The sequence below is a fragment of the Garra rufa genome, chromosome 16 (genome assembly GCF_049309525.1).
Source record: "Garra rufa chromosome 16, GarRuf1.0, whole genome shotgun sequence".
NCBI classification, from domain to species: Eukaryota; Metazoa; Chordata; class Actinopteri; order Cypriniformes; family Cyprinidae; genus Garra; species Garra rufa.
The window spans coordinates 2,602,140-2,627,445 of NC_133376.1; the positions used below are offsets into that span (position 1 = coordinate 2,602,140).

The 25,306-nt window shown below is 35.3% G+C and overlaps 2 protein-coding genes across 2 annotated transcripts; one reads left to right on the forward strand and one right to left on the reverse strand.

Annotated features, from left to right (window-relative positions):
• The first annotated feature begins 3,631 nt into the window (after positions 1-3,631).
• Positions 3,632-4,465, forward strand: gjb1b (gap junction protein beta 1b). The gene has a single exon (XM_073820113.1). It carries the CDS (start codon positions 3,638-3,640, stop codon positions 4,463-4,465), a length of 828 nt encoding a protein of 275 aa, XP_073676214.1. The 5' UTR covers positions 3,632-3,637.
• A 4,724-nt stretch (positions 4,466-9,189) lies between these two features.
• rraga (Ras-related GTP binding A) lies at positions 9,190-22,167 on the reverse strand. Its single transcript, XM_073820112.1, has 11 exons — positions 22,098-22,167; positions 20,925-21,010; positions 19,161-19,260; positions 17,971-18,037; positions 17,661-17,883; positions 14,495-14,590; positions 14,296-14,418; positions 13,348-13,439; positions 13,154-13,269; positions 10,961-11,082; positions 9,190-9,690 (listed from the first exon to the last, which is right to left on the reverse strand). The coding sequence occupies exons 2-10, from the start codon at positions 20,949-20,951 to the stop codon at positions 10,979-10,981; spliced, it is 948 nt and encodes a 315-aa protein (XP_073676213.1). The 5' UTR covers positions 20,952-21,010; positions 22,098-22,167; the 3' UTR covers positions 9,190-9,690; positions 10,961-10,978.
• Positions 22,168-25,306: the final 3,139 nt, after the last annotated feature.

Here is a 25,306-nt window from a genome sequence, read left to right on the forward strand (position 1 = left end):
ACAGATTCTTTCTTCTGCCCCGGGTGGGTGGAAATCAAGGCATTTGATCTGAATTCTGAAGAGTCTTGTTAGCCTCCATAAAGAGCCGCATTGTGTATAAATGGGTTATATAAGTGCATATGACAGCCGTGGTGCAGGGTTGTGGCTAGTAGCGCGTAAATCCTGTGCATTTGCAAAGGGCATGCTGATCTTTAGCGAGGCCGTTAGCCGCTTCCTGGAAATGTCTCTTTATTATCACAGCTGAAGGTAAATCGCTCTTTTCATACACCATAATCCAACATGGAGATATTCCTTTGACTTCTCAGTGTTCTTTTTGGACTACATTGGAAAGTTGAAATCTGAGACTTGAGATTGATCATATAGTTTGACCAAAGCTCATATCCGATATTAGTGTTTATGTGGAGATGTTGTGTGGGCCAACTGAAAGCCTGCTATTGGCCAGGTTGTGTTGTGTCAGGTGACGACATGTGCTGCCAGACCATCGCCCAAGATCTAAACCAGCTCCAGATTAACCACAACTCATTTTTATTTCAGTCAGCCAAGTATCCAAATGCCAAGAACTCAGTCTGTTGTCGTTCAGGTTTGGAGCTGGTACAGCGTAAGCTGCTTTCTCACGGGCTGAACCTGGTAAATTATCACTCAGATTGAACATTTTCTAGTTTAGCATTGTATTATATCTGTTAGGATTACAGTAATCTTGAATGTTGTGTTATTGTAAGTTTAAAAGTTGAAGTTCTGAGTATGTTATACACATTGCCGTTCTAAATGTGTAATAAAAATGTAATTAATTGCTAGTAATTGCTAGATTACTGTACTAATTACTCTCTGTAAAAAGTATTGGATTACTTATTACTAATTGCATTAAAAATGCCATATGTGACCCTGGAGCACAAAATCAGCTGTATTTGTAGCAATAGGCAAAAATACATTGTATGGGTCAAAATTATTAGGATTTTAAGTAAAGATCATGCTCCATGAAGACATTTTGTACATTTCCTACCAGAAATATATCAAAACTTGATTAGTAATATGCATTGCTAAGAACTTCATTTGAAGAACTTTAAAGACGATTTTCTCAATATTTTTTTTTTGCACCCTCAGATTCCAGATTTACAAACAGTTGTATCTCAGCCAAATATTGTTCTATCCTAACAAACCATACATCAATGGAAAGCTTATTTATTTTTCAGATTATGTATTAATCTCAATTTCAAAAAATGGACACTAGTTTTGTGGTCACCTACACAATAGAAGGATGCATATGAAACTGCTTTCAAATAAATAACACAAAATTGCATAAATTATTCTTGAACTAATCAAAGTATCTAAAGGCAGAAAACATACAGTACATTTTAAAATTAAATGTTACATTTTGAAGTTAAATCCACTATTGTTTCATATAGAATTGTTATTAATAATATAATTCCATCAGAGGTAACTCAGAGGTAATTAAATTAGAGAAGAAGTAAGAAATGGGATCAGTAGATTTTTCATGCTTCTTAAAATTTTCTTTATTATTTTACGGAACCTGTGATACTTTTTTTCAGGATTCTTTGATGAATAAAATGTTAAAAAGAACAGCATTTATTTATAATAGAAATCTTTTGTAACAATAAACACTAACTTTCAAAATTTGGGGTCAGTCATTTTTCTTTCTTTCTTTCTTTCTTTAAAAGAAACTAATACTTTTATTAAATTGATAAAAAGTGATAGTAAAGACTTATATTGTTAGAAAAGATTTATATTTTGAATAAATGCTGTTCTTTTTTAACTTTTTATTCATCAAATAATTTTTTAAAAAGTATCACAGGTTCCTTTCACTAATAATGATAATGAAAGTAATAAATCAGCATATTAGAATGGTTTCTGAAGGAAATTTCATGTGACACTGAAGACTGGAGTCAGAGCTACAAAACTTCAGCTTTACTTCACTGAAATAAATTATATTTTACAGTATATTTAAAGTATATTAAAATAAAAACTTTTTATATATATAAACTTTGCAATAATATAACTTTTTTCTGTATTTTTGATCAAATAAATGGAACTTTGATAAGCATAAGAGGCTTAAAAAAAAAAAAAAAAAAAACTTAAACGTCCTACTGATCCCAAACTTTTGAGCAGCAGTGTATGTATAATTTTTTAATAAATGTTTCTTTTTTTTTTCTTTTGTGATGCCAATTATTCCAAAGAACCTTTCAGTGATCAGATCTGTTCTTAGTGTTTGAAGAACATTTTAATCATATAACCTTTTTCGCTAAAAAGAAACATTCATCCAATAGAAAGTTTCCATTGATGCTAATAAAGAAGCTTTTTTACTTTTTTAAACGGAGACACTACAGGCAAAAACTGTTTTTTCATGCACCTGTCAAGTTTAAGATTTTGGGCTTTTTGCTTTTCGTAAAGTGTTTTTTCAGACTAGTGGGAAGAAAACATCCAAAAGACACTGTTAAGTGTTTCTTTTATAGCACTTTATCTATTTGTGTCAATAGATTTAAATTACAACACATATTTTTAAAGGCTGTTTTCTCAATATGAGTTTTTTTCTCCTACACTGAGCCATAAATCTCCACTTCAGTAGCACTTACACACACCACACTTTACATTTTTATTCTGGTCTATATCCTGAAGGTTTTAACAGAGGGATTTGTTCATACATTTGATTTTATACATTTCATCTATTTAAAAATAGTAAAAAATCTTGTTTTCTGCATTTTGTTTTCTGAATTATGAAGTGACCAAATAAAATACCCAAAAATATAAAAACATAACAAGGATTTTGAAACTGACTTCATCCAGTGTTAATTTTTTTGTACTAGAAATGTATGCAAATTAGTGCATATATCATTAAATAAAGATCATTTGTATATTTAAACCTGAGATTTTAGAACACTTGTAATACAAAAAATGTTTGCAATTATCAATGTAATCAATCAACTGAGTAAGGCTTCAAACTTCTAAGGCGAGACACTGCATGAATAGGATAATAAAAATAACTAATAGGTATCACCTTACTTACTCAGTTGATTGATTACATCGATAACTGCAAACCTTTTTCGTATTACAAGTTTTCTAAAATGTTAGGTTTTAAAATGCAAATGAGACATTATTTAATGACGTTTCGAAATTCTTGTTTAATTTTTTTGACATATTAGAGTCAAATGTTTTTACAGAGGGGATCTCATTTTGTCACTCCATAATTCAGAAAATTATTTTTTTTTTACCATTTTTGAGGGGGAAAAAAAAATGTATAAAATCAAGCAAATGATATCTGAACAAATCCCTCTGTAAAAACCTTCAGGATATAGACAGGAATAAAAATGTAAAGTTTGGTGTAAGTGCGACTGAAGTGGAGATTTATGGCTCAGTGTAGGAGAAAAAAATAATTGAGAAAACAGCCTTTAAAAATATGGATTGTAATTGAAATCTATTGACACAAATAGATAAAGTGCTATAAAATAAATACTTAAGTCTCTTAGATGTTTTCTTGCCACTAGTCTGAAAAAACACTATGAAAAACCAAAAAAATCTCAAAATCTCAAACTTGACAGGTGCATGAAAAAACTTGAGCTTGATGAAAACACAGATTAAAGTCATTGTGCTTTGCTTCCTCTTCTCTGCAGTCCTCGAATCAACCATGAATTGGGCATCGTTTTATGCGGTGATCAGCGGTGTGAACAGACACTCGACCGGCATCGGCCGCATCTGGCTGTCGGTGATCTTCATCTTCCGGATCATGGTGCTGGTGGTGGCGGCGGAGAGCGTGTGGGGAGACGAGAAGTCCGGCTTCACCTGCAACACCCAGCAGCCCGGCTGCAACAGCGTGTGCTACGACCAGTTCTTCCCCATCTCCCACATCCGCCTCTGGGCTCTGCAGCTCATCCTGGTGTCCACGCCGGCCCTGCTGGTGGCCATGCACGTCGCGCACCGCCGGCACATCGAGAAGAAGATCCTCAAGATATCCGGCAGAGGGAACGCCAAGGACTTCGAGAACATCAAGAGCCAGAAGTTCAAGATCACCGGTGCTCTCTGGTGGACCTACATGATCAGCATCGTCTTCCGCATCGTGTTCGAGGTGGTTTTCTTGTACATTTTTTACGTAATCTATCCGGACATCAAGATGGTCCGTCTGGTGAAGTGTGACTCCTACCCCTGTCCGAATACGGTGGACTGCTTCGTGTCCCGTCCCACGGAGAAGACCGTTTTTACCATCTTCATGCTGGCCGTGTCTGGAATCTGCGTCTTGTTGAACATCGCGGAGATTATGTATTTAATAGGCCGGGCCTGTATGAAATATTTCCAAGGAGGGGTAGGAGAACCGAAAGCACCGTGGCTCACTCAAAAACTGGCCACCTACAAGCAGAACGAAATAAACCAGCTGATATCAGAGCATTCCTTCAAACCCAGATTCAACGTCGGGCGGAAGCCTCCCACGGATAGGAGCGAACGCTGCTCTGCTTTCTAGATGGATCAGTAATTAATGGATGTCTGTAATCATATTAATCAGTTTCATACTTTGTTACTTTGGTTTAATGGACCCTCTACATGTGAGGAGTGATCATGGATAAAAAATATGCTGGAGAACCATCAACATGTTTGAAATGATGCAAGTGTCCATCTTGTCCTCAAAAGCAGATCAGGGCCTGTATTCACAAAACATCTTAACGCTAAAAGTAGCTCTTGACCTGCCGTTTTAGGAGTTCATCTTAAAAATAATGGGTGTGTCAGTCCTAAATTTAGCACTCCTACATTTTTGCTTTTGCTTTGAGTATTTCACAAAGTGTTTTAGCACTAAAACTAGCTCCTAAATCTGTGAAATGTAAGGAGTAGTGAGGAGGACTCACTAAAACCAAACCCCAAACTATCCTAAATTGGCTATGCCTCGGAAGGGAAACTTCTTAGAAACACACTGCATTTGTTCGCACACATAGGTTATGTTTTCCCACGCATCTTTTCTTTTGTTTTTTTCTTTTGGAGGTTATCCCAACTCTGAATTTCACAGTCATTGCACACTGAGTCCGAAGTTTCCATCCAATTTTTTTGCACGTTAAAAATAAATACGACCTCACGTTGTGTCAGTCACGTTTAAAGAGGTCATCGGATGCAAAAATAACTTTTACATGAACATTAATGTGTGTTGGCAGTTTGTGAACACAACCACCCTACAATGATAAAAATCCACCCAGTTTTTTTTTTATCTTAAAAAGTATTATCCCCTTTTTAAAATCAGGTCATTCTCAGCTTCTTGTGGGTGTGAGTCACACAGACAGAGGCCCCTCCCACGATAGTTGATTGACATGAGCGCCTTACCTTAGCCCCGCCCTCACCGAGCTGAAACAGTCCGACTCTGATCTCCATTGTGTGACTCAGGAGCAGAGGAAGACTCTGATTGAGCGATTGAGGTGTTCTGTTGTTAGATGTAATAATAAACACAGCAGTCGTCATTTACTCCCGACATCTGAGCCGCTGAAGACACCGAGGATAATGTTACTATTGTTTTTAAAAGGAAAGCACCGATCCTGATCTACATATGCATCTATGTTCTTGTGAATCATTCCTGATGCAGCTTCACCCACAGCAGAAGTGACTATAAGGGGTTTTTATGCATCTTTGCAAACACCTTTCTTAATATGTGCTTGTTGGCAAGTTTCACCACTAAAGTAAACATTACGGCTCATAATCCCACAGCAGAGAGGGGCAGGACGAGCAGAGCTCATTTGCATTTAAAGGACCATGCAATAAAATGAGTTGATTTTTTGCAGAGCTGATTTTGACAAGGTAAAAGTTTTTTTTTTACACTACTGTTGAGAATTTTTAACCAAAGCATATTATAGACTCTTCATTAAGACCCTAAAGAATCATATGAACTTGTGGAAAATGGGCATCCGATGACCCCTTTATGACTCAGAATTTTTTATGATGGACGAAAGTTTCGGAGGCAATGTGCCGTTATTGACGTGAGGTTTTATTGATTTTTCAATGTGTGAAAATTTCAGACTGAGTGTGCAATGGCCTTTACACACTTCCTCTGAAACTTTGTCTGTCATAAAAAAATTAAGATCAGATTCAATTTACTGCATTTTTCACATCCGTAGCAAGAATTTTAAGAGGTGTTTTGACAGTTCAGAGCCACCGTACAAGCAAACGCCAAAATCCAGAATTGCATTTGACAAATTCATCCACATATTCTTGCAGCACAAAGCTTTGTAAAGGTCCCTGTACACTGAGTTCATAGAAATTAGTGGTCTTCTTTATAATGTATGGCTCCATTAACGCTAGCAAAGCATCAAAGTTTACTGACATGCTAAAGTAAGCTTTGAATCAGCCAGGATCATCCAGCAGCCCATCAATATGGTGGTGCGCACAAAAAGTATTCTCTCCTTCCACTCTATTGAATGGACCAATATGTCCTTTCTTTTTTCTCTTTTTAAGAAGGGAATGGACAACAAAATCATCCTCACTGCCTGAAGATTCCATTTTGTATTGTTTTGCTTTTTTTTTCGTAAGAGATGAATTACTACGCATTGGACTCAGTGTGCAAGGTTTCTGTGCGTCACGTTTTTGAAAGAGGAATACTGCCATTTAGGAGAACTTTTAGTGATAAGATAAAAAGTTTTGTGAATATGGGCCCAGAAGAATAGTTGGGTTTCACACTACACATTAAAAGGTAAGCAAACACTGGGGAGTGTAAATGGTTTGACCAAAAAACACTTGACCAACAGAGGGTCTTCACATCACAGATTGACCTTTTGTCTCAATACAAAAATAAAAACTTTGTTTGGCATGGTTTGCTGTGTTGCATGAAAGTGGAGTAGATAGTATGTTTTAACCTTTTTAATGTATTATTGTTATTTTAAATAATTTATTGAAAACAGAAGCCCTCAACCATAAAACAAGCTGTTTGGAAATGGATGTATGGATGAAAACAGAAGCCCTAAAGTATGACATATCCTGTTGGCCATACTTGTTGATATTTTGAGCATCCGATATAATGCTAGAAGAATGCTACATTGACAAAATAGAAATTTTTGATTGCGTTGATGTTTGAGCTACAATTTTCTGGCTTTCAAGTTAATCAAAATGCCCTTTTGCATTAATTTAAGTTCCATTTTCAGTTTACTTTGACATGTCAATGATTTGGGAAAATGGCTGTTTAAATTCATGTTGACTTTCTGTTAGAATTTCGTTGGGAAGTTGATTTAAAGGGAATTTTCTTAACTTTTCTGTCTCTTGCAGAACAAGCACATATTTATTGAAAGGACAAAACAGACTTGAGGCCGCATTGTTTTACTTTGATTGTAAATGCTTCTTTGTTCTCACAGTGTAAAGTTATACTAGCAATCACAGCCTTATCTAACACCTTTCAGGTGCCATACAATCACATACAACTGACCGTCTGTCCTGCTCTAGTACGACTGGAAAATAAGATTTTCTTCGCAGGACTTTGATGCAGCTTTTTGCTTGCAGTATCAACTTTGTCATTAAAGAATTGCATTATGTTGCACATACTTCAATACAATTTTGAATCATTTTAATTTTTCAATATGTCCATGCATTTCAATCATGATTTTTCCCCATTTCAGTAAAGGGGTTAGTTCAGTATAAAAAAAAACCGATTTCCGCCACTGAATAAAAAATACAAAAAAGGTTATTGCGACTTTTTTTCTGACAATCCTGACTTTTTGTCTCCGAATTGCATAATACAAACTCATAATTCTGTCTTTTTATTCTCAGAATTGTGAGATATAAACTCAATTGTAAGTTTTAAAGACCAATTATATATATATATATATATATATATATATATATATATATATATATATATATATCACAAAGTTATAAACAGAAAAGTTGTAAATTGTTTATATCTTACAATTATTACTTTATTTCTCAAAATTGTTAGTTTGTCTCGCTATTCTGACTTTATAACTCAAAATTGCAAGATGTAAATTTTTTATATCTCACAATTACTTTTTTCTCAAAATTGCTTGCAATTTTGACTTTATAACTCACAGTTGTGAGTTTATATCTCATAATTCTGAGAAAAAAGTTATAAATTGTTTATATCTCACAATTAAGAGTTTGTCTTGCAATTCTGACTATAACTCGCAAGACTTGTGAGTTTATATCTCATAACTCTGAGAAAAAAGGTCACAACTGCAAGATATAAACTCACAATTCTAAAAAAATGTGTTAATTATTTCTCAAAATTGTGGTTTTGTCTCAAAATTCTGCCTTTATAACTTACAATTGCTAGTTTATATCCTGCGATTCTGAGAAAAGCATCAGAATTGTTTTTATTGTGCAATTCTGACTTTATAACTCGCAATTGTAAGGTTATATCTAATAATTCTGAGAAAAAAAGTCACAAATGTGATATAAAGCTCGTAAATTGTGAGTTTATATCTCACAATTACTTTATTTCTCACAATTGTGAGTTTATATCTCATAATTCTGAGTAAAAAAAGTCGCAATTGCAAGATATAAACTCGCAATGCTGAGAAGAAAAGGCTATAAATTACTTTATTTCTCAAAATTGTGAGATTTACATCTAGTTAATATCATGCAATTCTGAGAAAAACGTCAGAATAGTTTTTATCTTGCAATTCTGACTTTTGCAATTGTGAGTTTATATCTCATGATTACGATAAAAAGGTTAAAAAGTCGCAATTACCTTTTAAATGTTTTATTCGGTGACAGAAACAGGCTTCCATAGTTAAGAGATATATTAATGTTTTAAGATCGTATCTAAAGGCTTCACACACTGAAACGTGTTTTATATTGCACAGTCATAGGGAAACCCATTCCTCATGCAGAGTGCAAATTATTGTCTTTTAGGGATATTATTATCATTTTTATTTTAAATTTTTCTTAATGTAATACCTGTGTGAATGAGCCATATGAACCTAGTTTCATAGTTTATGTCCCACCACTGGAGATGTGCTCAATGATAAGGTGGAGACCACTGAATATGACTACCTATGTAACCAATGTTTAATAAAATAAACATTTTTTTTAAAATTTGAGGGGATTAATGTTACTCTCTAAGACAATGAAAATATGCTAAGGCACATTTATTCCAATACCAAAACTTTTTACTTTCACCCACCAAAATCTGTTTTAGACATTAAGTCTGTTCTGACACAAGCTGCTGATGTACTTACAGTAATTCCCACAACACACTTAAGGGCAAATGTTTTTTCTTTCTTATTTGACTTTGATGCAAAGGTGAAGGGAGAAGTTTGTTGCACAGAAAAACAGTCATTACAGAACAATCTGCATTTATTGAGAATTATTATAATACAATAATGTATAGCTTAAGTTGTTAATTTAGCAAGAGCAGTTTTAGTCACACAGATTTCTGCTCTCATTTTCAACAGTACAGCAAGCTGATAATGCTTAATAAAAAAGACACACAGAGAAAGAGTGCTGACTTATGATCTAGCTGACTATCAGTAACCCGTAAGTCACCGTATGGCACAAAAATCAGAAATTAAGGGGTCATTACAACACTCAACCCCTCGACCCGTGGTTTATGATTAAGAACTACTGTTCCTTTGCAACATCAGAGAGGAAAACAAGCATGTTACTGTCTTTTAACATAAGGTGACTTAGCTTCTCAGCAGAAACTCTGGATACGAGTGAAGTCAGCAAGACAGGAGGAAATCTTCTGGATTACTCCCAGCAGGTCTAAGCATGAGAAAAAAAACATCAAGAGCTCAGTAAATCGACAGCAAACAAAATCAAATTCATCTTCAACCCTGCAAATCTAGAAAAAGACCTTGATGTGTTGACATAAACAGAAACTCTTGGATTTACACATTTAATTTCTCAACGTTCTTTCAGGTCAATGCACAGTTGGGAAACTATGGATTGTGAACAACTACACTAATAATTAAGAATTATTCCACCCATGAGACCATTTTTATCCATTTAGCCCAATGTATGTGGGAATGGGACACTCTTGAATTCAGGTATACCTTATCTTGCCGAAAGGAGACACCTAGAGGACATATTGCCTCCATTCAAATAAATCTCAATAACGGTAACACTTTACAATAAGGTTCATTAGTTAACATTAGTTAACCACATTAGTTAACATGAACTAATAATGAACTGCACTTATACAGCATTTATTAATCTTTGTTAATGTTAATTTCAACATTTACTAATGCATTATTAAAATCTTGTTAACATTAGTTAATGCAGTGTGAACTAACATGAACAAACAATGAACAACTGTATTTCCGTTAACTAACGTTAATGAAGATTAGTAAATACAGTAACTAATGTATTGGTCATGGTTAGTTCATGTTAGTTAATACATTAACTAATGTTTAACTAATGAACCTTATTGTAAAGTGTTACCTCAATAACTTATAAAAAACAAAATGTTAAAAAGAAAATGATTTTATCTCCTATTTACTGGCACCTAGTAAAATAAAATCAAGCTTTCTGCAGGACGATGGGCCAAACAGATATTAAAAAACAGACTTTCAAATAAAAACCAAATAAAATAAAAAAATCGGAATTTGATTTTTTTATTTGTGTTTATCATAAAATGATGAAAAAATACAATAAAGAATATAAATGATTCCACTCATGTCTCAAAATGTAGGGTATTTTCTGTTAAATTAGACCTTTTTTTCAAATTACTCCAATATATGCGAGTAGGGTTTTAAATTCAGGTATGCCAAAAATCAGTCAAAAATCCAAAATATGCCAAAGAGCTTAAGAGGTTAAATGCACAGTATTCTTTAGTAAGTCACTGTATGATGAGTTTTAAGTATTCACTTCATACACTGTTTTATAAATTTCGTAGACTTTGGAACAGAAAGAATGCAAAGATTAAAAGACTTATTTTTTTACTCTTTTGTGCCAAGCGAATGTGAAACCGATTCAGTGATCAACAGAAGATCACAAAAAAAAAAAAAAACCGAGGTCTGGTTGAGATCCTTACACACTGTAAGCTGTGAGTCTAGCGCATGCGCATGTGCAGACTGTGCTTGGGCCCGTCCACGCGCTCCAGCTTCTCAAAATGTCTCCTGGCGTTCCTGATGTTGATGAGGGTGGCAGCAGACGCTGGAAGAGAGTAAGAGGGTTTGCTTTGTGTTTCTATGTGCTTTTCTTCAGTGTTATTTGGAGAGCAGACGGAGGAACAACAATTTAGAAGTGTTTTCAAACACAACAAAGGATAGTTTCTGCATATTATAGCAAAAGAGAGACAAGAATTCAGACCCAGGTATTCCCTCACAGCATAGCAAGAATGACTAAGACTGACTTTTTCTGCAGTATGCTATTGTGATTTCAAAGACTGTAAATCAGTTATTTACCTTATAAGTGAAACATTATACCAACAAATTAAATACACTGCCCTCCAAAAGTTTGGAAAAACACCCCTGGCAAAGTGTGGTTTTGAACGATATCAGCATAAATCCTTATCATTGACCCAAAGCACACTTCCAAGCTGTGCAAATCCTATTAAGAGAGGAAACAGTCAGCTGGCATCATGTCTGTCATGGAATGGCTTCCCCAATCACCCCACCTCAACCCAACTGAGCTACTATGGGAGGAAATGGATCCGTAAGAAGTGTCCAACCAGTGTGAATCATCATTGGACAATCCTTCAGGAGGCTAGGAGTAATATAACAAGTCAATGTTTGAATAAACTGACAGCTCAGATGCCCAGATTATGCAGAGCTGTAATAGCTGCTAATGGTGGATATTGTAATGAATATTTTGATGTCAGTGTAAAATTATCAAAAATTAAAAAAGGATTCATGCTAACATTGTCCAAACTTTTCTAGGGCGTTTCCAAAATTTGGGAGGGCAGTATATCTTTTTACATATTAATCAATTACATTTATTTTCATGGTGGTTCACCCAAAAAATTGTGTTATCATCTACAGTACTCAACCTCATGCTGTTGCAAACCTGTGAGTTTCTTTCTTCAGACTTTTTTTTTCCATATTATTGAAATCATTGGCTACCAGCAATTGTTTGGTTACCAACATTTTTCACAATGTCTTCTTTTGTGTTTAGCAGAAGAAAGAAACTCAAACAGGTTTGGCACAACATGAGGCTGAGTAAATGACGCCAATTTTCATTTTTGGGTCTCCATCTCCAAATCTCCATCGCGTGCGTTCAGATGGCACGGCATTTAAAATACAGAGCCGTAGATCACTGAAAAGCTACGCAATATCACGTTCAAAATCTAATGCTATTCATCAGATTTACTACTAATCACAGAACCGGCTTTACTGATGAGATACGCATGACAATCGCATGCGATTTATCATGCAGCCCTAGTCTGAAATAATCTAATTTAGATCATATTTGGCAAAGACACTAGTTTTGTCAAGAAATAACAATGCTTAAAGGATTAGTTCATTTCAGAACAAAAATTTACAGATAATGTACTCACCCCCTTGTCATCCAAGATGTTTGTGTCTTTCCTGAAAACATTTCAGGATTTCTCTCCATATAGTGGACTTCTATGGTGCGCCGAGTTTGAACTTCCTAAATGCAGTTTAAATGCAGCCTCAAAGAGCTCTAAACAATCCCAGCCGATGAAGAATGGTCTTATCTAGCGAAACAAATTGACAATTTATATACTTTTTAACCTCAAATGCTCATCTCGTCTTCAAAATCATCCTACATTGCTGCAGAAGTACCGACCCAGTGTTTATGAAGTCAACGTGTCTTTCCCGATCCCGCCCCCCATCTTTCTCCCACTTCGTTTCCTGTCACTTCTGATCTGTCCTATCTCAATAAAGGCAAAAAATGCCAAACATAAATCTTTAAAAAAAAATGCATTTAAACTGCATTTTGGAAGTTCAAACTCAGGGCACCATAGAAGTCAACTATATGGAGAGAAATCCTGAAACGTTTTCCTCAAAGAACAATTTCTTTACAACATGAACATCTTGAATGACAAGGGGGTTAGTACATTATCAGGAAATTTTTATTCTAAAAGTGGAGTAATCATTGGATTGCTATGGAAATGTCACAATAAAAAAGCTGTGCATGTCTTTACGATATTCCCTGATAATGATTCCTGCAGCCTAAAAATCAAACAAAGGAAAGCTTTCTTTTTCCAGTTTGTTGTCATGTGGGATTGGCAAAACCACTGAGGGATGAGACCGACGCTTACGTATGGATGGGTCTGACATGATCACCATGACGTAGGTGTTGGACGTGAACACGTCGATAAAGGCAGCAAAGTTAGAGTTGCGCACTTCCATGCTCTGGAAAGAGGCGGCCAGTTTACTGTGGGACAGAGAGAAAGGTCAAAATTACCATGACACTCCTCAGCGCTGCAAACTTCATGAATGGAGTCTGACTGACCTGCAGCTCAGCTTGAACTGCTTGATGATGTTACTGATCTTCTCGAAGCGATGAGCATCACGCTGCTCCTTACACTGATAATGAGAGATCACCTGACAAGACACAGGAGAGCATCCATTAGCAATCTCTTTCCTCTTGATGGCCCCAGAATATTATATCTGTCATTTTTGCTCAAATGATCCCAGTACCTCTGAAGCTAATCACCTGACTACAATTACAACTAATTAACACTTGTTAATAGGGATGTAACAGTTGTATCTATATCGTGGTATTGCGATAGCAAAGTCTCAATATTATCAATATAATGACGATATGAAACGATAGGTCTGGGCAAAAAGTGTTGTTTTTAAAATATATTTAAACTTCTTATTCTAACATAAAAGGTCTTTAAAGTAGTTTTTTGAGCCATTATGCTTTGGCACAGTATCTGTCAAACCAACTAAAACTGAAAGCACAATATGGCTTAATCCCTTCATCAAGTTTCAAAGCAAAGCGTGCACTTCATTCAGCCGATCAGCTTGAGATCCGGTGTTTTCCGCGTCTCAGAACGGCTCAGTTGACAGTGAATGCTGAGACTCGTTTATTGCGCGTGTTTGGGAACGCAACGGTAATGCAGCATTTGACTAGATTTGTAAACCTGTTTTCACTGAAGCTAGTAGCATCTGCAGTTTCCTCTTGCTAACTTGGCTCCCTACATATCCAAAGAACATCCTGCTTCTAGGGTAGATAAGTTTGGGGTTTTACATCTATTGTTTTGGCCTTACAATTATTTTTTATAGAGGTAACAAACATAAAACTAGATTTTTAGTGAATTTAATTTTGACAATGCAAAACTGAGCAAACGTACACAATCACAACATGAGGTCTTGACCAAATTGTGCAGCATTAATCTGAATATCCACAAGCAGTTACATGTGTGTAAGAATTGTGTTTTAGTTTGGTACAAACCAGGAAAGTAGCTCTTTCAAAAAGTAAGACTTCATCTGCCTCAATTATCTGAGCAAAGTTGCGTAGGTTGCACTCCAGCTGCTGTACGTTAGGAATGAGCTGATAGACGATACTGGACCACGCCTGCAGACACCAACACAGAGGACACAAGTTACACTTCTGACTGTCTGTTTATGCAGAGAGATGAACATGTTCTTACTTTATACAGCGTCTCGTCCCAAATAGACGTTCTAAAGCAGGTGCAGGCCAGCGGGCGAGACAGTCTTTTCAGGTCCTCCTCACGCTCTTTAAATATCTAAATCACAAAGCGGTTAACAGATATTAATTAACAGTGTTAATTGTTAATGCCAATTTCATTGTATTTTACCAGTTTGAAGACAGATTTGTTTCAAAATAATTTCAGTAGTGAGAATGAGAAGGAAACTTTTATTACAACAGAAAACATCTTTGTGGTCCAAAAAAAACTTATTTTTATTTTATTGATTTTCAGGATTAAAGGAGAAGTTCACTTCCAAAACTAAAATGTACTAGGGATGCACCGAATCCAGATTTTTGGGTTCCGGGAATCCGAAACCGAATACCGAATCCTACTCGCATCCTTAATTACACGTTTTTAGCTGTGACTGTCCAGCTGCCGTACCTGAAGTTGCTGCATTTTGGCTGCTGTCTGTAGATTCCTTCATGCAAAACTCGTATTCTTTTGGATGTTTTAGGGGCCGTTCACATGTAGCGTCTTTTGCGCGCTCAAATTCGTTATTTTAAATGTAGACGCGCGGCTTGCGCGCGCATAATGGAAGCGACGCGGTGCGACGCGCTCGTTTTTCCAGGCGCGTCCGCGCCGCATCGAGATAAAAACATCTCAACTTTTCAGAATGCAGCAAGCGCTCCGCAGCTTGGAGCTAGAGCGCAGCTGATGGTTGCTTAGAAACGGCAGACGCTTCCGGAGCGCAAGCGCCCGAGCGCTTTGTTGACAAGGAAGAAAGCGGCGCGCCTAGCGTTTTCCACGCATTTTTTTTTAGGCGCGACATGTGAACGGCCCCTTAGACGCAAATGTTTTAACATCGGCGATATGTTGTGTACTGCTTAGGGTCCTTGCCACCACGAGACAAATTGGCATTGCAAATTGAACATAAAGCTCGACTTGAATCGCCTTCTTTTGGTTGAAAGTACTGCCAAACAAAACTTTTTTTGCTTACGAGTTCCATTTTCAGATTCTTACAGCCTACTACATTCGAACGGGTCCTATGTAGCCTAAACACCTTCACGTAATCAACGGCCGTGTGACGTCGTAGTGCAAGTCTAGGGTTCGTTTTCGGTGGAAAATAAATCTAAGGTTCGGCCGAAACCGAACCCGGTCAAAAAGGATTCGGTGCATCCCTAAAATGTACAGATAATTTACTCGTCCTCTTTGTCATACGTGTTTTTTTTTTTTTTTTTTAATGTTTTTTGAGGAAAACATTTCAGGATTTCTCTCCATATAGTGGACTTCTATGGTGCCCTGAGTTTGATCTTCAAAAATGCAGTTTAAATGCAGCTTCAAAGGACTCTAAACGATTCCAGCCGAGGAAGAAGGGTCTTATCTAGCAAAACGATCGGTTATTTTCTATAAAGAAATAAAATAAAATAAAAAAAATTGACAATTTTTATACTTTTTAACCTCAAATGCTGATCTTGTCTAGGGCTGTATCTGAAATCGCCCCCTATACCCTATTCACTATTCCCTACATTAGTCCATTCATTCAGTTCACTTGAAGGAGTGAATGAAAACGAGTGAGTGAATTCGGACACTAAGCGCTGGACTGCCGCTTTTGCATAATATTGCTTACTGTTTAACAATAATTTAAAACACAGTTCGAGTAGTAAGATTAAAGGATTTATCTTGAACTATGTCAGGGAATTTGTGTATAAACCCTGGTTAAACAATTTAATAATCAATTTACAACGAATTTGTACCTGTGTTGTGTACACTGTATTACGCAGTGTAGGAGTGCAGTGTAAAACGAACAGATGGATGATTCAGCTGCGGGCGCCATCGTCTGGGGAGACGCCGGAATTCAGTCGGCGCGACTCTCACAGTGCATTATGGGTTATCTCTAGCTGTTGAGCGTACATCGGTTGTACACTCATTTTTGCGGTGCATTGTGGGATTGAACGAGTGCACTCGGGAACGTCCACTATGGTTTCAAACACCACTTAAAATGGCTGTCCCCTCAAATAGTGCCCTTTTTGTGCCCTATTTGAGGGTAAAGGGGGCGATTTCGGATACAGCCACAGTCTGCTTGAACTCTGTGTGCTCACTGCAAAAAATGCTTTTCTAGCTTAGATTTTTTTGTCTTGATTCCAGCCAAAATATCAAAAAATTCTTAAATCAAGAAGGACTTTCAAGACAAGTAAAAATTATTTTCTTGTTTTCTACAACTCGACAATTCAACAACTCAAAATTAAGTGAGTTTTTGCTTAGAACAAGCCAAAAAATCTGCCAATGGGGAAAGAAAAAAAAATCTTATTTCAAACAGAAAACAAGATTATTTTTCTTACCCCATTGGCAGATAATTTTGCTTGTTTCAAGCAAAAATGTACTTAATTTTGACCTTTTTTTCTGAAAACAAGACAATAATTTTTACTCATCTAGAAAACCCTTCTTGATTTAAGAATTTTTAGATATTTTGGCTGGAAACAAGACAAAAAAATCTAAGCTAGAAAAGCATTTTTTGCAGTGCTCCGGATCAAGACAGTTAGAGTATGTCAAAAAACTCCCATCTCATTTTCTCCTCCAACTTTAAAATCGTCCTACATCGCTGCAGAAGTAAAGACCCAGTGTTACAAAGTGAGCTTGCAAGGAGGGTCAATCACCCTTCACAAAAAAAAAGGTAAAACAGCAATGTATAAAGATATTAAAGTTGGAGGAGAGAATGAGATGGGAGTTTTTTGACATACCCTAACTGTATTGACATACCATAATTGTCTTGAACTAGAATAAACAGAGTTTACGCAGAGCTAGACAAGATCAGCATTTGAGGATAAAAAGTGTATAAATTGACCTTTTTTTAAATAACCATTCATTTCACTAGATAAGTCCCTTCTTCCTCGGCTGGGATCATTTAGAGCCCTTTGAAGCTGCATTTAAACTGCATTTTGGAAGTTCAAACTTGGGGTACCATCCTGAAATGCTTTCCTCAAAAAGCATAACTTCTTTACAACTGAAGAATGAAAGACATGGACATCTTGGATGACAAGGGGGTGAGTAAATTATCTGTAAATCTTTGTTCTGGAAGTGAACTTCTCCTTTAAATGTGACCTGGACATGAGATCTCTTGAGATACAAAAAAAGACCTTAAAGGAGAAAATTCCCAGCCGTATCTTACCAGGTCCCTCTGGTCCTCCTGCACCAGGTCCATCTTGTGCACCAGGCAGAAGATCTTGGCGTCAGGTGAGTTCTGCAGGATGGCTTCCAGACACGACTGGTAGTAATGCATATCCTTCTCCAGCTCTCGGCTCTCCACATCAAACACGTAGATCAACACCTCCACGTTGCGAAAGATGTTGTCTCTCTGACTCGTGAAGTAGTTTTCCATGAACGTGTCCTGTCTGTACAATTCACATTTAAAGATCAATAAAGAAAAATGTCTTCCCAAAAGCCGTCCAACAAAACACATCCCCACAGGAGACACTTACCCTCCACAGTCCCACAGGTTCAGCACCAGATTACCCAGGAACCGCACATGAGAGTGCTCCACATCAACTGAAATGGGGACAAAATACAGCTGATTTTAACCTTTGACTGAAATTAGTTGATTTATGTTGATATATGTGACCCTGGAGCACAAAACCAGTCTTAAGTCGCTGGGGTATATTTGTAGCAATAGCCAAAAACACATTGTATGGGTCAAAATTATAGATTTTTCTTTTATGCCAAAAATCATTAGGAAATTCAGTAAAGATGATGTTCCATGAAGATTTTTTGTAAATTTCCTACTGTAAATATATCAAAATGTAATTTTTGATTAGTAATATGCATTGTTAAGAACTTAATTTGGACAACTTTTTAATATTCTCAGTATTTTGATTTTTTTGCACCCTCAGATTTCAGATTTTCAAATAGATGTATCTCGGCCAAATATTGTCCTATCCTAACAAACCATACATCAATAGAAAGCTTATTTATTGAGTTTTCATATGATGTATATATCTCAGTTTTGTAAAATTTAACCTTATGACTAGTTTTGTGGTCCAGGGTCACATATTTGTAGCAATTGTATGGGTCAAAATTATTTTTCTTTTCTTTATTCATTAGGATATTAAGTAAGATCATGTTACATAAAGATATTGTGTGAATTTCCTACCATAAATATATCAAAACATATTTATAGATTAGAAATATGCAATGCTAAGAACTTCATTTTGAAAACTTTAAAGGAGATTTTCTCAATATACCCTCAGACCCGATTTTCAAATAGTTGTATCTCAGCTAAATATTGTCATATCCTAACCAATCAACAGAAAGCTTATTTATTCAGTTTTCAGATGATGTATAATTCTCAATTTCAAAATATTGACCCTTATGACTGGTTTTGTGAACCAGGGTCACATATTGTATTAAGTAAAAACAACATAACAATCAAGTAAAATGTAAATGCAGAAAATTATTGTAAAAATAGGAATTTTCTTAGGGCAAAACAATCAGCATTTTTGAAAGATCTTGCCCTCCTCAGATCTCAATTGTAGTTAGTTTTGCTTATTCAAATATGAAGCTCTGATCACAAGACACACAACATCAAGAGTGTGATGTATCTTGAGGTGTCATTCAGGTTCAGAATTAAATAAGGTTGAATTTTATGGTGCATTATTTCTTGAAAATGTCATACTTGTGGCTCCAAGGCGGCGAGTGTCTCTGGCGATGTAATTAGCAAATATGATCGACCTCATACTGGTCTTTCCAGATCCACTTTTACCCATCAACAGCACCTGCAAAGAGAGCAGAGGGGCATTTCTGGACTATCTTCATGATGCTACAGCAGGAATCTGAACATTAGGGCAACAAAAAAATAATGCTCTGATACACTGTTAATGAGACAAGAGGGGCTTCAGTACACTGCTTTTCTGAAAAAATTGCTATCAGCTAACCTTCAACATTTGTTTTGGACTGATTTGCTTTTGCACTTTATGGGGGAAACTGTTTTATAAGAGAAATCACATGCTGTGACACAGGTAGGATTCAGTTTATGTCAGTGTTTCCTACTTTATTCTGTGTCAGATCAACCAAATTTCAGAATCTTCCCCGGATTTTTGATTTTGCTATTTTTTCTGAAGAAAGATGAACATGTATAGTGATGAAAGCCAAAATATTAAATGTCATGAATGAGTAATCCACTATTTTGTAGAGAGAGGTAAAATGGCATTTTTTACCTGAAATTCAGAGTCATATTACAGGGGGTTAAAATGACCTTGTTCTTTAAATAAAATAAGTAACAGCTATATACAAAGTGACCAACATTTGGTTTTTAACCACTGAAAATGGGTAATATTCTCGCCTTTCAGATCCCCATATCTCTGGGAATGAACGGTGTAGGGCCTAGTTTCAACATTATTTGTTCTTCAGACGTTTCTCTTTAAAAGAAATTAAGTATTACATTTTTGCAAACTGACCCACATTTGGTTTTTAACCACTGAAAATGGGTAATTTCAACAATCTGGACCTCATTGAGATCCCCATATCTCTGGAAATGAACGATGTAGGGCCTTGGAAATTAAGATTCCAAAAGAAAGGTTCATTCAGAACTAGAATATCTTTAATAGTTCTTGAGTTATAGGCATGCAAACTTTGGAAAAAGAATAGTTATGACACTCGGGTATGTTCAATGCAGTTGTCTTGACAGAAGGAAACCAGATACATATCTAGTTTCAACATTATTTGTTCTTTAGACATTCCTCTATAAAAGAAAATAAGTATTATACTTTTTCAAACTGACCCACATTTAGTTTTTGGCCACTGAAAATGTGTACAATTTAATGATTTACTCCTGGAGCCATATTGAAATTCCAATATCTTTGGAACTGAACCATACAGAGCCTTAAAAATGAAAAATGCTAAACAAAAGGCTTGTTAAGACCCAGTGTCTAAAAGGTCAATAAGATATCTTTAACACTTCTTGAGTTACAGACATGCAAACTTTGGAGAAAAACTTGAAGAGTGCTGTTTCCCCATTTTTGAATGGTCACCATTGGCACATGATGCAACAAAGATTGCTAAAGTCAACAGATTTTACTAATAGAGCTATCAATCTCTGTGTAAAAAATAACATTATGATGCTGCCATCTTTCTGAAAGTCATTTTTACCCCCTGTAACTCGACTCTGAATCTCAGGTGAACATTGCCATTTCGACCCCTCTCTACAAGATAGTGGATTACTCAGTAAACATTCATCCATGCCATTTAATATTTTGTCTTTCATTACTATATATGTCTATCTTTCTTTAGAAAATAATCTGGGCTGCTCACATCGAGTGTAGACAGTCTAAGCCCATTGATCATAGGTTTATAGTGTCTTTGTGTGAGTGTGAACTGCTGTATAACACAAGGGTGAAGCACATCAACAGTCAGTGCTGTATCACAGTGTGGTTAAACTCACCTTCTTCTTCATGGCTGTGCTGGACATTTCCCTGCTCAACTTGACTTAACCACGGTAAATCACTGTACTGCGCCGATCCTCAACAACTGTAACAAGACCACAACACACATCAGCACTTTGTCAAACCAACTCTTTCACTCTGACTCAGCATTTGTGCACACAAAGTGGATGAAGTTTCTGGATTAAATAATGTGTTCCTAAATGTGACCCTGGAGCACAAAACCAGTCTTAAGTCGCTGGGGTATATTTGTAGCAATGGCCAAAAATACATTGTATGGGTCAAAATTATTGATTTTTCTTTTATGCCAAAAATCATTAGGAAATTAAGTAAAGATCATGTTCCATGAAGCTTTTTTGTAAAATTCCTACTAGAAATCTATCCAAATGTAATTTTTGATTAGTAATATGCATTAATAAGAACTTAATTTGGACAACTTTAAAAGTGATTTTCTCAGTATTTTGATTTTTTTTTTTTGCACCCTCAGATTCCAGATTTTCAAATAGATGTATCTCGACCAAATATTGTCCTATCCTAACAAACCATACATCAATAGAAAGCTTATTTATTGAGATTTCATTTGATGTATACAGCTCAGTTTTGTACCATGATACCATATAAAACAAGACACTAGAAAATAAATGATTCTCCTAGAACTAACTAACGTTACCAGAGACATTTTAACTGTTCAGTTTTTGGTGTGACGGGTCTTTAGGATGTTTATGATCACTTTCCTTTAGGTTCACAGGTCTTCATCATCTTCATCATAACATATTCCAGTAATGTTTACATCCACACAGAGCCAAAAATCATTACCTTCGTTTTGTTTTCTAATGTGAAACCCTTGTGAAATGTTTGCTATCGCTCATGCTACATGCTACTTCGTTTGATCTTCATCACAACGCAAAGACAGTCGTGTGTTTTTGTGTCTTAAGTGTCCAAATAAATTCCGAGGGCAGATAGTCACTGTGTCTTTGTAAGATTTAGTTTTGTTTGTCACTTCCCGATAAAGTCTTTGTCAGATCTCAGATGGCAAATAAAGACATGAAGAGCGCTCCTGATGTTCCTCTGCTAAAGTTAGCAACACGACACTAGCGCTTCACTAAACACGACAGAAGAGTCAGAAACAGTCGATAGCTGTAAATGTAGTTAATGTTAGGATGAAGACGACATACCTGATTAAACTCCCCATCGATGTTTATATCACAGTTGATGATGACCAAAAGCACGTGACTGACTGCCGCTGTCTCGCGATGTCTTGCGCAAGCGGCATTCACGTGACTCGGAGGACAGGGCTAGATGGCGCTGTAAACAAAAGAAACTTAATCAATTTATTGCAAGTAATTGTAGAGGTTTTTTTTTTATTATTGTTCATTGAACAATATCAATTTACAAACTCAACAAATATGCATATGAAAAATACACACTTTCCCATTAATTAAATTCCCAGTCATACATAAATACCCATGTGTATATTTAAATCTAGCTACACACAATAAACAACAAACAATAAAATACTTTTTTTTAAACATTTAAACAAAATAAATAAATAAATATACAAAATCTTACCATTCTTAAAAGGAAAGAGAGACTGATACATGGTTTTATACAATTCACCAAGAGGTTGATTATCTTTGGTTAAGTGTTTTAAAGATTTATGTATTTTTACATTGATTTCTAAAACAATTTATAGAGGGTTTACTGTCATTCCACCCACTTTTATGTATATAATATTTACCCACTTTAACAATGATGTTTTACCATCAATGACATCTTTTTCGAAAAACCATCTGCGTAAGCCAACACCTGAAACAAATTAAATGATGGAATATCAGTACTAATATCAATATTTAGCCAGCTGTAGATGTGACTGGACAAGAAAAAAATAAATAGTAAAATTTTAGTAAAATTTCAGCATCCGGATAAACATTGTTAATAATTCTAAACTGAATATCCTTCATTTTAGGTAGACTTGGCCATTTAAGATAGTTATGAAATGTATTTTTAAATACTTCATTTTCAAATAGTTTTATTTTTGAGGGTGTATTGAAGTCTGAAAATAACTTACTTTTTAATATCTATTACTTCTAATTGTTCTTATACTTTTTGTCCCCAATATATATTCCTCCAGTGTTTTGTATTAATTGTTTTAATTGTAGAGAGGTTAAGGCATTTCTTTTCTTTAGCTGCTTTAAGTACGTCATTTTTATATATAGCTCAAAACTTGTAGCAACTTAAATAAATCTACATGTGTGCAAATAAAACTGCCTCTAATATTATTACATTACACAAAAATGAAACTCTGTTTAATTTTTCCTTTATTTTTGGTGCATAAAATTATAAGTATTGCATTCATTATAAGTAACCCATCATACATTCTGCCCCAAAAGTACTCAACAACCTGGAATTCTATATCTTATATGCATTTTTATTTAAGCAGATTCTTTACTGACAATATGTGTATGACATATTAAAACACACACACACACACACACACACACACACCTGCTCTTTTTAACAACCATAAAATGAATAAAATTCTAGACAAAATCACTTTACATTCCAAATTATCTCTCAGAAACTGAATGAATGAATAACAGGAGAAAGAAATCAAATAGTGAATACATAGCCAAAGAAAAGGGCTGGTTTGATATTTAATTTTATGCAACTAGCCAATATGTGACCCCGGACCACAAAACCAATCTTTAGTAGCACGGGAATAATTGTAGCAATAGCCAAACATACACTGTATGGGTCAAAATTATCTTATTTTTCTTTTATGCTAAAAATCATTAGGATATTAAGCAAAGATCATGTTCCATGAAGATATTTTGTAAATTTCCTACCGTAAATATATCAAAACTTAATTTTTGATTAGTAATATGCATTGTTAAGAACTTAATTTGGACAACTTTAAAGGCGATTTTCTCACTATTTAAATTTTTTTCACCCTCAGATTCCAGATTTTCAAATAGTTGTATCTCGGCCAAATATTGTCCTATCCTAACAAACCATACATCAGTGGAAAGCTTAATTATAAATCATGTATACATCTCAATAAAAAAAAAAAAAAAGGCCATTATGACTGGTTTTGTTGTCCAGGGTCACATATGATTATAATTATAGTAGACTGTATAATGTGCTTTTAGACAGACTTAATTTTATTTGGTTTTACTGTATAGCTGACCTGTTTGATTACTTTTTGTCATATCGAGCAGCCCCAACGAGTATGCCTTCATTAAGGAACTTAAACACAGTCAGAGATGTTTGCACTGTACTGTATATTCTCTCTGTTTTTTACTCCCTCATTTTTCACTTTTTCTACAACTGCCATCTAGTGGCAGAACAATATCCCTGCAAACATTACATTTCCCTTGACAGCACAGTTGCCCATATGCACAGAGCGTTCTTCAGAACATCCAGGAGAGTATCTGCATAGTTGTACATTTAAATGCTAACAGCTAAACACTATCATAACATGTTTAGGCTAACGTTAGCTAGCGATACTGCTCTTCAAGGATCTTTAATGGTATTCTTGATAATCAGTAACATGCCTTCAAAGTCATGAACACATTTTGAAAATCTTGTAAATATTTTAAAGCTTTTATTATTTTTCAACTCTACAGCTGTGCAATAAAATTCACTTCAAAGATTCACTTTTCATTCATAAAGAAAACATCTTTTCACAGAAAACATCTTTTTAAGATAAAAATGACATGAAATGACCCATATGACCAGAAGATGGCAGCAGAGGATCAATCAATGGCTGCAGCTGCCATTTCAACTCCCTAGATTTTTTCAAGATGCCCTGCTTTTCGATTTATTATAAAATTACTAGTATAATAAACTGCAGTAAAATAAATAAATAAGCTCAGACACAAACAGCCTATAAGGCTACAAATTAAATAAGTTAAATAATGCACTCAATATGAATCAATATGAATTTGAAATATTTGATATAATTTAATAACTCGTTTAAGCTTTATCTTGAACTGTAAAAGCTATTAAATATAGTCTATATTTAACCAACACTTCTTACTGCTGTAGTTGGTTACTCTGAATTTAATGCACTGTTGTTTTTTAACATCAGCTTGTCAGATGTTATTACTGTCAATCACAGCAATGACTCACGCATATTTAGCTGATTTACTCACGACAAACACAACTTTTCTTCAATTGTGAATGGATTATATAGAAATTGAGCAAAGTACACTCCGGAAATGACTGAGCTGGCTTGTCTAAAACAAGGAAGTGATCCGTGCATATGGTCAATTGATAACATTAACATTTTTTGGCCGCCCTTTAAAGGAATAATAATTGTTTTGAATCATGAATCAATGATTAATGATTCAAAATAATTATAATTATCTCAAGGAACAGGGTT

What these genes read in the sequence shown, in the direction of transcription:
- gjb1b (XM_073820113.1), top strand. Translation starts at nt 3,638, where the DNA reads ATGAATTGGGCATCGTTTTATGCGGTGATCAGCGGTGTGAACAGACAC.
- rraga (XM_073820112.1), bottom strand. Translation starts at nt 20,951, where the DNA reads ATGTCCAGCACAGCCATGAAGAAGAAG. An exon ending in AACCTGTGGGACTGTGGAGG is followed by an intron (nt 17,884 to 17,970) that starts GTAAGTGTCTCC and finishes TGAATTGTACAG; the next exon opens with ACAGGACACGTTCATGGAAA. An exon ending in TTGAAAGAGCTACTTTCCTG is followed by an intron (nt 13,440 to 14,295) that starts GTTTGTACCAAA and finishes GTGTCTTGTCAG; the next exon opens with GTGATCTCTCATTATCAGTG.